Source organism: Meles meles, chromosome 12 (assembly GCF_922984935.1).
Source record: "Meles meles chromosome 12, mMelMel3.1 paternal haplotype, whole genome shotgun sequence".
Lineage (NCBI taxonomy): Eukaryota > Metazoa > Chordata > Mammalia > Carnivora > Mustelidae > Meles > Meles meles.
Window position 1 is genome coordinate 26,119,894 of NC_060077.1, and position 13,982 is coordinate 26,133,875.

Sequence of the window (13,982 nt, forward strand, 5' to 3'; positions counted from 1 at the left end):
AGTCCTTAATGGCCTCTTTACTTTCTGGGGGTGACAAGATGTCTCAGGCAGGCTCATCTTGCATATTTTCTGCCCCAGACATGAAGATAGCCCTTTCTCCAGCAGGTGGAATCTGGCACTTTAAATTTAAAAAATCTCCCAGGAGAGCCCAGTGCCCAGGAGACCCACTCTCTGTAGGTTATAGGGTATTCCTGATTGTGTGGTGTCCACCTAGCTCCCTGTTACATTTCCTGCTCTGGTATTTCAGATATGCTGAGCTCTTTGTTGTTTCTCCGACAAGAGGTTCTCTCCTGTTTGAGGCTTTGTACGTGTTGATTTCTTTGCCTTGAATGTCCCTCCACTCTCTGCCCTCTGACTCAGTGCAAACCTTGCCCTTTCTGTGATACCTTCTTCACTCGCTCTGGCAGCTGCCTTAGAGCCTATTATCCATTTGTTGCAGCTGTCAAAACATATCATTAAACTTTTAATAGTTGGCTTCCTTCCTTGGGGTTGCAAACACATCTGGCACATACATAGCCAGCGCTGAGCTTTTCCACTGTTGTGGCTGTTTTCCAAGCCTATTAATCTTGCTCTCATCTCTCTGCTCTGGCCTCTGTTTAATTCATTTCATGAAACATTTCACAGAGCACCACTCTAGTTAAATAACTAGAGAATACTTACTGAGCATTTACTATGCCAAATGTGCATTACATACATGATTTTATTACTCTCAACTGGTGAGGTAGGGATTATTATCCTCATTTTACAGATGAGCAAGAGGAAGCTCAATGAAGTGGCTGAAGGTCCTATAGGTAGGGAGTGTCTGGGCTGGGATTTCCGTAGTGGATCTGATGCCCAGAGCCCAAGATTTTCTCTTTACATCACCGTCCGTCAAAGTGTGGTCAATGATCCACCCACATCAGAAACCCCTGGGGAGCTCATTATAATGCATGCTCCCAGATTCCACCCCAGACCTACTGACTCAGAATCCCAGGAAGATGCAGATGGAAAACTAAATTTCCAATAAGCTTTCTTGAGACGAACGGAAACATTATTTTTTCAATAGGTGAAACACACAGTTAAAACATTCAAAAGGTTCAAAGGGTAGAAGTGAAAAACACTCCAACTCCATCCCCCAGTTGCCCAGTTCTCAGAGGAAACCACTTTTCCTTGACTCAAACCAAGACCATCTTTGTATTTACATGATATACCAAGATAGGTAGGTCTCTGCATTCCCAGGCTCACAAAAATCTGCAGGTAAGACTGCTATTCAGGGCTAAGTGTCCCAGTCAGGGGTCCCAGAGTCACCAGAAAAGATAGCAAGGAGTTCTGTTTGGGGAGTGTCTGCACCACCTGTACCTTCCAGCCTGCTTGGCTCAGGCTATCACTTTGTGTAGGAGTCTGGTCCCTGCATAGGCAGTCTTGTCACAAGTAAAGATCAGGAAAGAACAGTGGGCAAAAGGAGAGTAAGACACATTAGGATGAGCAGAGAGGAGTCCGCACAGCAGTCTAGAAAAGTAAGGATCTGGGTGGGAGGACCAAAGTCAACATTTCCACTTGTGTACCCTGTTATTTGTGATAACCATCGTACCTTTCCCTTTAGGACAGTCTTTAAAACATTTAACCTTTCTGGGATCACAGACTTCTTTGGGAATCTCATCAAAACCGTGGACTTTCTCCCTAGAAAAATGCACAGACACATAAAACTCTGCAGGCGATTGCAGAAGCCTCATAGACTGCCAGGCAGGATTACCCAGGGATATCCAGGAGGTCCAAGAACTCCGCTTTTAGATGTCCTTGTTACACCTAAAAAGCCCAGTTTACAAAAACTCTTTCTGTATTCGTTTAGAGAGCCTGACTGTGCCGCGACTTGCAGCCAAATGCCAGGGCATGAACTCGAGGCCAGCTTGCTCGGGAGGTGGAGGCGTTGGTGACTTCAGCCATTGAACCTCCTCTTAGGGGTAAGGACCCACAGACCCCCATGGGGGCGGTGGGCGTCCTCCGCAGCTTTTAGCGTCATCCGCCTGGGCCCCCGTGCTTCGGACGCATTTCGTGGTTTCTGAGCACTGCACCTGCTCCCCCACACCGCGATCTCCGGGGTTTCGGGGAACGAAACCACCCCGGACGGGGGAGCGCCGGTACCGAGCCCGGCAGGCAGAGCAGCGCTGGGAGCCAGAGAGCTCCACATTCACCATTGTTCCCCCAGCGCCTGGCACGGGTTGGAGCGCAGGCAGCAAGGGTGGCCTAAAGCGCGCCGTCCCTTCCGCGTCGCCCGCCCGCGAAGCTCTAGCGCCACAGGTGTTTCCAGGGCTCCTTCCAAGGGCCAGACCTGAGCCCAGCGCTGGCGACGCAAGAGAGGGACAACTGGACCAACTCCGGCCCGCTGCGCGCGGGAAGGACAACAGTCGGCCGGCGCTGGCGGCTCGAGGCGCACGGGGCCGCGAGGGGACCTGCGCTCGCCCCCGCTCCGCGCCGCGCGCTCGTGACGGCGCCCCCGGCCCCGCCCCCGGCCCCCGCCTCCCGCTTCCCCCTCCCCGCGACTCGGCCGCGCTCCGGTCGGCGGGCTCTATGGGGAAAGCGGCCGCTCTGTGCCGAGGCAGCGGCTGTGGCGGCCGCTCCCGCGGACTCTCGTCGCTGTTCACGGTTGTCCCCTGCCTGTCCTGCCACACGGCGGCGCCGACCATGAGCGTTTCCACGCCTGGCCCCGGGCCGGAGCCCAAGCCCCAGCCCAAGCCTCAGCCCAAGCCTCCGCCCCAGCCTGTGCCGAAGCCCGAGCGGCAGCCGGGGTCAGAACAAGTGCCGGAGCCACTTTCTGAGCCGGTGCCAAGATTGGAGCCTGTGTCTGAGAAGACGTCTGAGCTAAGGCCAGAGACCAAACAGGGAACGGAACTGCTGCTGGGTTTGGGGCGGGGGTCAGGGCCCCGACCAGAGTTGGGCTCAAGTGTAGGGGCTGGGACCTGCCCCAAGGCCTCATCAGAGCAGCTGCCGGCACTGGGGCCAGTAGTGGGGAGCGCGCCCTGGACCAAACCCGAGCTGGGGTCGCTGGCGGTGTCAAAGCCCCCGCCCCTGCTGCGACCTGGACAGGCCAAGGCGTCTCTTGGGGTTCCAATGTCAGGGACTGGCACGACCTCCACGGCGCCCAAGGTCTTACTGCCTCTGGACAGCTTCAAGGGCTGGCTGCTGAAATGGACCAACTACCTGAAAGGCTACCAGCGCCGTTGGTTCGTGCTCAGCAATGGTCTGCTGTCTTACTACAGGTACGTGGGTGCCACATTGGGGCATCTGAGGTTGGAGGGTGGTGATACTTCCCTGATGGTGACAGAGATTGTCTAGGGGTGGAGGACATTGCCACTAGCCGAGGGATGTTTGGGAGCATGGACTCTAGCAGGAGAAATAATATCTCTGACCAGCCTCCGAGGGCTGGGGGCCCTGACCACCACCCCTCCCCCACCAGCTTGGGTTTAAGGAGTGAGTGCAAAGGTGGAGTGAGAGTGACCTGGGGCCTCAGGGCCCCTCTGGTCTTGGTGGTAGTGGAGCCTCGGGCAGCCAAACTGTGTCAGTTCCTCAAAGTCTTTGATTCTTGGTCAGGATCTAAGGTCATCGTGTTAGGGATTGAGGGGAACAATCACCTTGTTCGGTCCTTGGGACCCACTGTGGAAAGGACTGATTGTTCTCCCTCCCCTTAGCTGGTCACTTAGTTTATTTTCCACTTTTCCTGACGCCCCTGGGGGCCAGGCCTTGGGATGGGCACAGCATTCCAGTTGTATCAGATACAGCGCCTATGTTTTAGGGGCCCATCCTAGCATTCTGTGGAGAACCAGAAGCAGCCCACTGCCACCTTTCTTATCGCAGAAGCATCATGGGATTCAAAATTGAAGTCTAGTGGTGAGATAGCTAGCACTGTCTGCCCGATGAAAGGGAGAGAGATACCAGAGGCTTCTCTCCTTTCTTAGGCTCGGGGCGCATGGGGTGCCTTGGAATGTTTACTGGGGAAAGTCAGTTTCAACTTTGAGTTCTCAGATCACTCTGTGCCATTTGTTCAAACCTGAGCCGGCATTAGAATTCCCTGGAAGGCTTGTTGAGACAGCGAGTACTTGCCTCTCTGCCGAGTTTCTGATGCAGTCTAGGGGTCTAGGAGGATTCAAGCTTTGGCATTTCTCAAAAGTTCCCAGATGCTGCTGCTCCAGACCACAGTCTGAGAAGGACTGCTCCATTGTCTTTGCAAACAGGAGGGCCCTGCCTTGTTGTCTGGTGCAACCCAGATCACTTCCGTCACTTCACTTGGTCAGGCCATATCCCTTTAGGTCACTCACTATAGGGTTTGTATGATCTTTCCTAGCTCTTTTGGAACATAGCTTCTGGAGGATTGTTGAGTCTATGATGCCCTTGATAATTGGGAAGCTCCATTGAATTTAAGCGATGGTTCCCATTCCAAAACAGGAATCACTGTCATTAATTACTGGCAGGGGAGAAAAGTGACAAATATTTCTCCTGTGCCTTTCTCATGTGGTATCTTGGTGCCCCTCAGCTGCTCCCTCCAGATCACACAGAACATAGCGTTCTTATAGTTAGGCAACCAAACAAGAAATGATTCTTTTCCGAAGGGTGTTTTTATCCCACTTACATTCTCTGCTAGGTGTGTAAACATTTCACCAAGACATGCAGTGGTAGGGATCATCAGCAATTTGCTATAAATGTGTCACTGTCAGCTGTGGACTGGCCACACTAGCAATGGAGAGAGAGTCAGACCTGGGCCTGTTGTACTCCAGGCTCTGTGCCTGTCCCAGATCTCTGTCCTAATGCCCACTTACGCTTGAGTTCATATTGTTGAGTTATGTGTGTTTACCAAGTACTACTAACCTAGAGGGGTCAAGGTAATATTTATAAGGGTCCCACATTTCTAGTGGAAGGAAAATCTGATCCCATGCAATTTTGTTTTGTTTTATTCTAATTGAAAGAGCAAAGAGGTCCCATTTTCTTTTCTCTAAAGTAACTGTGGAGACAGTTGGTATTTCAAGGTTATCTCAAAGGTTCAGATTCTCTGGGCAACAAGAAAAATTCTTACTGCTTGCTGATAAGGTTGTGGGGACAGATACTGGTTTGAGGGGGTGAAGGGGGGTGGGAGCAAGTTTCTTGGGACTTGGGAGCAAGTTTCTGGTGTGTGTGTTTGCACAGTCCAGCTCTGTAGCTTTGTTTTTGGACATTTCTAGACTCCAAGGCGGGAAGAACTGTGGCTTGACTTGTTTGGGTAAAATGAATGATTCCCGACATTAGGACAGCCCTGTGCCATCATTTAGTCCTGCGTGTGTCTTTACACGAAAATGTCCTCATTCGCATTTTAGAGGAAAGGAAACAAGGGCCGAAGAAACAAACCTTCTCGTCCAGAGGGGCCTCCCTTGTAGGAGGCGCCGAAATGTCCGGGAAGATGAGTGAGTCTCCAAGTGCAGAAGAGGCCCTTCCGAGGTGGAGCCCAAACTTCCGCTTCTTCCTTGCACTCTTGTTGAACCTTCTGGAAAACCCTCTGTGCTGCCCCTCCTCGTACTTCTCAGCACTTCAAGTGTTTGACACCACTCTCCTGTCTCTCTGCTTCTGGTCTGAATCCCACCTTCTAGACCTGCCTGCTGGGGACAGAGCACCCTCCAGGCTTGTGGCTCATAGCCCCGGTGTCAGCAGTGTGGGTTATGTGGGCTGTCTGTGCCCGGTGCTGTTCATGTGTGTTGTCTTCTTACCCTGCCTGGAATCCCAGCTCTCAGCGGTTTTTTTTTTTTTAGATTTCTTTTTTATTTATTTGATGGAGAGAGAGAGAGTGAGCACAAGTAGGGAGAGTGGTAGGCAGAAGGAGAGGGAGAAGCAGGCTCTCCACTGAGCAGGGAGCCCGATGCTGGGCTTGATTCCAGGACCCTGGGATCATGACCTGAGCCAAAGGCAGACCTTAACCAACTGAGTCACCCAGGCGTCCCTGGGTGGTTCTCCAAATGTGTGTGGCCAGAAGAGAGGCAAGATTCAAGTGCTTGTGAGCTGAAGACACAGTGAATTTTTATTTGTGAGCTCTCTCCCATAGGGGCAGGGAGAGCCGGGTTTAACCTGTGAGGGTGATGAGCTGGTGGAGAAGGAATCAGAGCCATTTCCCTTGCAAGCTTCCCTTTTGGAAAGACCACTCTAATTTTGTTTTATTACTCTTTTTTTTTTTCTAACTACGTGAAGCCTGGTGTTCAGAGAAATATCTTCAGAGAAAATGCGGACCCCTATTTCTTGTGCTCCCTACCCTCTTCCATCCTCCAGCCTGTCCCACTCCGGGGTAACCACCACCCCAAATTTGCATCACTGTCCTCTTTCCTTTTTGTTCAGTTTTATCTCATCTATATGCAGTTCGAAAAGCCTTATACTTTTCATTTCAGCCATTTTTACTTTATAAAATAAGATATTGCACAATATGCGATTTGGGGGGACTTATTCTGACAGCTTTGTAACAATCCAGGACACGAGTGTGCCACTTTTTATTTCTCTATTTAGTTCTCCTCTTGATGGCTGACCATGACAGTTCTTTTTTTTTTTTTTTTTTAAGATTTTATTTATTTATTTGACAGAGAAGGAGAGAGAGGGCATAAGCAGGGGAGCAGCAGGCGGAGGGAAAGTGAGAAGCAAGCTCCCTGCTGAGCAGGGGGACAGATGCAGGGCTTGACCGCAGGACTCCGGGATCATCACCCGAGCCACTCAGGGGCCCCTGACCATGACAGTTCTTGTACATGTCCAGGAGTTTCTCTTGGGTGAAATCGCTGGGTTGTAGGAACGTGAAGGCTCACCTTACATAACGCCAAACTGTTTTCCAAAGCAGTCGTTCCAATGTTTATGCTCCCACTAGAAGTTAGGAGGTTTTGTGGACCCATATCCTTTGCAACACTTGGTATTGACTGCATTGATTTTACCAATCAAGTGGGTATACTATGGTATCTCATAGTCTTGACCCGAGTTTCTATCCCCATTATTTGTACCTTAGTGGAAAATCAGTGGAGGTTTGGATTAGAATTTCTCTGTGAAGTGTGGCTTTCTCAGGTACTTCTGCCCTGGATTTTGCTTGAGAAACTCAGTTGATCACTTAAGCTTATTCTAAGGGAGGAAGTACCTCATGCCAACAGCTGGGCTTTGTTACAGTCGTATAATCAGGATTAAAAGACCCTTTTTGTAAATATTTTCACATATAGAAACAATTTCCGGGAAACAATTTCCAGGAAGCATCAGCAATTGTTGGCAGGTTTTTACTTCTTTCCAGCAATGTGCTAGGAATCTCAGTAACAGAAGATGAGGTTCTTATTCTATCGCTGGCACGATTAAGGCACAATTAATCACTTGTCTGTTTGGACACAAAGAGAATATGGTCTTTGGGTTATTAGTTCCCATTTAACAAATTTTATCCCCAGTTCTCCTCTCATAGAGAACATGCAATGACATGAAGTTAGGGAAGAATTCACAAGTGCTGTGGAATTTTCCGAGGTTTCACTTCAGCAAGTCCTTAGGGAAAGAGTGTTCTACGCACAAACTTTCTCCATATTAATGACAAAATTGATTGGGTTAAGCAAAATTCTGGTTTGTTTATACCAGTTGCCTCTGTTGTGGCACTATAAATGACATTTGTTTCCTAGGAAACGATTTCGAACAGAAGCGTTTGTTTTGATTTATTTGTTGTTTTGACTGATCTGCATGGGTAGGCATGGCTAGGCCAGTTAGCAAGGAAGACCTCAAAGAAATTAGCCTGGATCTATAAGAAAGAAGGCTGTGGTCAAGTAAGAATAAATTTTGAGTCTTCTGGCTGGGGAAGACTGTTGAGTGTTTGCTGAGCTGGGCCCACTGTAGGTCAGGTAAGGTAAGAGAAGGTCAGGTAAGAGAAGACCAAGACATCTTTGACTCTAGGGGGGATCATGTACTCATTCTTCCAGTGAGACCATTTCTGAAAGGCAAACTCTCATGGAGATGGGGTGCCAGGAGATAGTAGTGTTCTCAACATCACTCTAGGGAATCCTTGAAGGAAGGGGATGAGAAAGACTCCACAGCCGCAAAGTGGCCCCGAGAGGGCAAGTCTGCAGGTTAAGCCACTGGGGTCTCTGCGCTAGAAGGTGGTGGCCTTATCATCTTGGATTCAGCTTTCCTTTAAAATATTATCCAGTATTTCACACTGTAAGACCACTGGGAAGCTGAAAAGGAACGCAGGCTGATAACACGTCCACATTTGCTTGAAGTGTAGTTTCTTAACATTTAGCCAAGAGGTCATAAGCGGACTGGCAGCATATTTTGAAAGAGCACTGTACACACTAATGTTCTAGTGACATGAATTGTAATTTTCCCCACCAAGCCTGCTCCTCCTGTTAACTTTTCTCTTTCTATGAATAGCTGAAAACCTCTGAGTCATGCTTGCTGCCTCCTCCTCCTCTATTCCGACATCAGATGGAATCGCGAGCCCTGCCTGTCTTTCTCCTCTAGTCCCTCTGCTCCGTTCCTAGGGCCAAATTGTGGGTCAGGTCTGCCTTCTGTTGCACTAATGGCCCAGCTTCCAGCTTCTGCCCTGGACAGTGCCCCGCCACTGTGGTGCTAACTTCCCACCCAATAGGGCCCCAGACTTGCCTTGTCTTCTGTAATCTTCGTTTTCAACAGTTACGCCCCTTATGTTCATACATCCCTGCATGGGTTTTCTCCTGTTTGAAATACCCATAGTGGCCCATGACTGATCCAAGCACCATGTCTTCCTTCTCTGGGAGCCACACACACACACACAGACACACAGACACACACACAAACACACACTGTGTGGGCATCTCTGCAGACAGCTTTTGTGCCAAAGGAACACCATGGCCAAGTTCAGCAGCGTCTTTGTCTTGCCCACGGAGCCTCTCAGGTGCTTTGCCGTGGATATGTTCTCAGTGGTGTGGCTAATTTGAATGGAAGCATGAGTGAATGAATGAGAATTGCTTGCAATTTTATGAGATTTCAGAAAGCCAAGGATGTTAGTGCCAAACTTGGGTTTTTCTTTATTTGTTTGCAGTTTCAAAAAGTTGTTTGCTGGAATGAGATTGGGAGGATAAGTGGGAGATTGCCGGCTGAAGCCTGGACTGCCAGATATAGTTATGAAATGCAGATTATTTGGATATATTATGTTGACAGATTCGACTGTGTTGAAAGAGGCTCTTCAGTGAAACAGTAGCCTCTTTCTGTGGTCCTAGTTCTATTTCCATAGGGTTGCGTCTGTGTACATGATCTGTGTATACCTAGGATGACTTTTCACTTTGTAAAGTGTGGCAGTGGCTGGAGGAACAGAGAGCGAAGGTAAAGCTATTAAAAGGGCTTATCTCAACCTTATAGCGCCTTCAACTAGTTTCCTGCGCCTGGGAAGGCTTGCTTTGTATGCCCTCCACGTGCAAGACCCTGTGGGAAGCAGGCCATGGGTCAGAGGTGACGCCTCCACCCTAAATCCAATTGAATAACAGGCCCTCACATCTGTGGGGTTCTCTGAGGTGTCAGAACGATGTCTAGTTCACGGTTTCAGGGAGGAGCGCAGGCCGGGAGCGTGGTTCCGATATATGGAGGGAGAAGTGGGAGTTCAAGGATGGCCCCAGGGGATAGCTCACAGACTCCACCCACCTCATGGGGCGGAGCCTCTGGCTGGGGCCATGTGTTGGGATCTCAACGATGAACCCTCCAGGTTCCCTAAGGAGCCAGGAGGACTCCTAGGACTCAGCATCTATATGTGTTCATAGCTGTGCTTTATTACAGTGAAAGGGGGCAAAGCCCCATCAGCAAAAGGGGGAAGGGCATGGGGGTGAAGTCTGGGGAAACCATGGGCGAGCCTCTGAGGGTCCTCACCCTCTGGAGTCACATAGGTCACGCTTGGTTCCTCCAGCAATGAGTTGCGACAACACGCGGGAAAGGTTGGCAGCTAGAGAAGCTCATCAGAGACTCAGTGGCCATGGTTTTTGCTGCGGGGGGTGGAGGGGGCTGACCACATGGGCACTGTCTGCCTGGCTCACACCCATCGTCCAGACTGCCAAAATGAAAGCAGGTATTCTGCACAGACCGCAAGTTGTGCTAGTAGGTTAGGCACAGTGAGCCACCGGTAGCAGTCAGTGAGTGGGGGCCCCTCCCCAAATCCAGACTCTCAGATGCCAGCCCAGGGCAAACCTCTCAAAGGATAAGTGGTCTCAGGCCAGCTGTGTTCATTCTTTTCTGTATAGCTCTGACCTCTTCCTCCTTGCAGACTTCAGTAACACCAGGCCTGGGTAAGGGCCAACACTCACTCTGGTTCAGGGAGCGTGAGGGCTCACACTTGGCGTTGAGTGGCAGAGTGGCTTCTTACCATCCATCAGAGAAAATATGCCAGTCTTGCAGAGTATGGGCGTGGCCCGCTGCTCTGTGTGCCTGAGGGACTTCTTTATGGAGCCTCTGGCCACACTGCTTGTCCCTTTATTGTTTCATAGATGCTTTCGTCATCTAGACCTTCCCTGGGAGACCCTTTGGTGACTTGATTTTGCATATGTCTAGGGCCACTTGCCACATGTTCTTCCTCCTCTGCAAGTACTCCTGTGCCTTTGATGGAATGTGTGGTGTGAGTTCTTCAGCTGCTACTGACCCTGGTGTCTCCTTTGGGGAGGGTCTGTTAATCCAAGACTGGGGCCTGGTGAGCAGTCTGGAATACTTGTGACAGTAAGCATATACCAGCTCTGGTTGTATCATTTATCGAGGGCCAACAATCTGTAAGGCAGTGTAGGAGACAGACATGCATACCATCATGAAACCACTGCATGGAGGAGGGAGGGGTGGAGGGAAATCCGTACCCATCCCGGCCATTTGGTAAAAAGCCAGCAGGTTTGGACCCAGTGCCGTGGGGGAGCTCCCAGGGAGCTGGGTGTTCAAGCAAGCAGCTCCCATGCCTCCTGTCGTCTTCTAGGGTATAGCTGGCAAACTGCATGAGCAAAGAAAGACAGATCTGTGCAAAGGGTGTGGGGTTCCTTAAACCCAGATCAATGTCTGCTTATCCTAGGTGGAGAGAAATATACTCCCCTGTAAACTGCCATACAGGGAGCAGGAGATGGTAAGAAACACCCTGAACAGAATTGAAATCGGCAGCTTTGATGTGTGGTGAATCACACATTCCAAGTGTCGCCACACAGAGATGTGGCTTTAAGCGGCTCCTTTCATAACCAGACCCATGAAGCAAACTGTTGATGCGTTTCAGGGTCATGCTGGGTGCTCTGTGTGTGTGTTTTCTTTTACATGGGACTCTTTCCTGCGTCTGTTTCTGTTTTTAAGAGTCCTGATCACTGAGTTCCACTTGTCTTGACACCTCATCACACGCTTGGTCGCAGCGCCGCGCATTGAAGGCCAATTTAACAATCTTGACTCACACCATTTGATCTGCATTGCTGGGCCATTGCCTAACCAAGAAGAGGGCATATGGCACTGCTGAGCTTGCTGCATAGGACACCGCCAGAACGTGTTGTCCTTTGAAGCTGCAGTAGGTCCCGTCTTCCCAAAATACAGTGTGTGTTCTTCCTGGGCTCACGCCTCACCGCCCTGCCCAGCTGAGGGCCCCTTCCCTCTCTCCCTCTCTCTTGGTCCCTTGGCCTTGACCCATCTTCTGCCAGACTTGCATTTTTCCTCCTTCTGCACACCGCATGCCCTTCAGACTCCCCTTCAGATGTCTGCACCAGCCATCCTTTCAGCCAGGAGATCTCCTCTTCATTGCTCCTGACATCCTAGCTGACAGTCTTAATTCCAGATCATCTCAGGATGAACCTGCCTGCATTCCCCTGGAATGAGCTGAGCTGGCAGAGCCGTCCTTCCTTAGATGCTCCTTTTGTGTATTATGTCATTTGGCTGTGTACCCCTATTAGAACAATGTTGGTTTGTCTCCCTCCTTTCGATTAACACCTGGCTCCTCCCCTCTAGAGCCTGGGGCTCTGTCTTCCTGCTGTAGCTTCCCTTTGGGTGCTGGACATAGTGCCTTCTACTTAGTAGATTCTCAAATTCCAGTGACGTCCTTTTTTTTTATTTTAAGTAGAAGACACTTTATGAATTTAATCTTTTCCCATTTATAAAGACCCAGCACACAGCCTGGACTATTGCAGTAGACCATGGGGAGTAACTGAATTGCTAGGAGAATCAAGTGAACACAGAAGATACACATTGCTCAAATTTTCATCTCCTTCTCTGAGGCTCAGCATGAGCCGAGGATATGTGACAGTACTGACAACTCATTGTACTCATTTGTATTTAAAATGCTTCGATATGAAGAATTTTAAACATATATGAGAGTAGACAGTAGTATAACAAACCCCTGTGCACCCATTACCCAGTTTCAGCAATTATTAACTTTCTGGCCAATCTTCTTTCATCTCAGTTCCCCACCTGCCAATACCATTTCAGGTGAATCCCACATATCACATTTCACCTGCAAATGCTTCAGTATGTATCTCTAGAGGATAAGGATTTTTTAAAAGGATTTTATTTATTTATTTGAAATCACAAGTAGGCATAGAGGCAGGCAGAGAGAGAGAGAGGGGAAAGCAGGCTCCCTGCCAAGCAGAGAGCCCAATGTGGGGTTTGATCCCAGGACCCCTGGATCATGACCTGAGCTGAAGGCAGAGGCTTTAACCCACTGAGCCACCCAGAGGATAAGGATTTTTAAGAACATATCCACAATACCACTGTGACACTAAAATTAATAATAATTTATTATCATCAAATATCTGGTGTTCGCGGTTTCAGTTGTCTCAAATGTCATAAAATGTTTTTTTGATTCATTTGTATCAGGACCCAAGTAAGGTCTACCCACAGAATTTCACACAGTCTGGGTTTTGCTGATTGCATTCTCTTCGTGTAGGTTAACATGTCCTCCGCAGTTCTTTAATTTGACAGATGGATCTAGAAACTTGATCAAGTGATGATGTGTTCTTCCATCAGGAGCTCATATTATCTGGTGGCTTCTTGGTGTGTGATGTTAGCTGCTGCTGATAACCAGTCTTCGATTAGTGTAATTCTGTGATGGCTTCCTTACTTATTAGCAGGAATGCCTCTAGGAAGAGAAACCTCCCCTCATCTAGTACTCCGGTTACTCACAGGCTACAGTTCACACAGGAAAGGCAGAATAAATTCTTGATTCTTTCCTTTTAATCACAAGCTCTCAAAATCACAAATTGGTTCTTATCTTCCAATGGTGACCAATCCATTTCGTTTGTTTTCTCTAAAACACTATCATCTCGGGTGCCTGGGTAGCTCAGTGGGTTAAGCCGCTGCCTTCAGCTCAGGTCATGATCTCAGGGTCCTCGGATCGAGTCCCACATAGGGCTTTCTGCTCAGCAGGGAGTCTGCGTCCCTCTCTTTTTCTCTGCCTACTTGTGACCTCTCTCGGTAAATAAATAAAATCTTTAAAAACAAAACAAAACCCCAATATCATCTCATATCCCCTTCTCTCTCTACCTGCCTCTCTGCCTACTTGTGATCTCCCTCTCTGCCAAATAAATAAATTTTTTAAAAATCTTATAAAAAAGAGGGGGTGCCTGGGTGGCTCAGTGGGTTAAGCCTCTGTCTTTAGCTCAGGTCATGATCTCAGGGTTATGGGATGGAGCCCTGCATCAGGCTTTCTGCTCAGCAGGGAGCCCGCTTCCCCCTCTCTCTCTGCCTGCCCCTCTGCCTACTTGTAATCGCTCACTCTGTGAAATAAATAAAAAATCTTTAAGAAAAAAATCTTTCCATAGTTTGGCGACCGTGGCCATTGCTGCTATAAACATTGGGGTACAGATGGCTCTTCTTTTCACTACATCTGTATCTTTGGGGCAAATACCCAGCAGTGCAATTGCAGGGTCATAGGGAAGCTCTATTTTTAATTTCTTCAGGAATCTCCACACTGTTCTCCAGAGTGGCTGCACCAACTTGCATTCCCACCAACAGTGTAAGAGGGTTCCCCTTTCTCCACATCCTCTCCAACACACGTTGTTTCCTGTCTTGCTAATTTTGGC

The 13,982-nt window shown here is 49.1% G+C and overlaps 1 protein-coding gene across 3 annotated transcripts in view; it reads left to right on the top strand.

The window, feature by feature from the left end:
• Nucleotides 1-2,547: 2,547 nt before the first annotated feature.
• The window catches only part of OSBP2 (oxysterol binding protein 2), a 164,957-nt gene continuing 153,522 nt past the window's right edge, over nucleotides 2,548-13,982 (top strand). For all 3 annotated transcript variants that reach the window (XM_046026111.1, XM_046026112.1, XM_046026113.1), the window contains exon 1: nucleotides 2,548-3,236. In XM_046026111.1, the coding sequence (XP_045882067.1) occupies nucleotides 2,548-3,236 (689 nt within the window). The remainder of the gene's footprint in view (nucleotides 3,237-13,982) is intronic.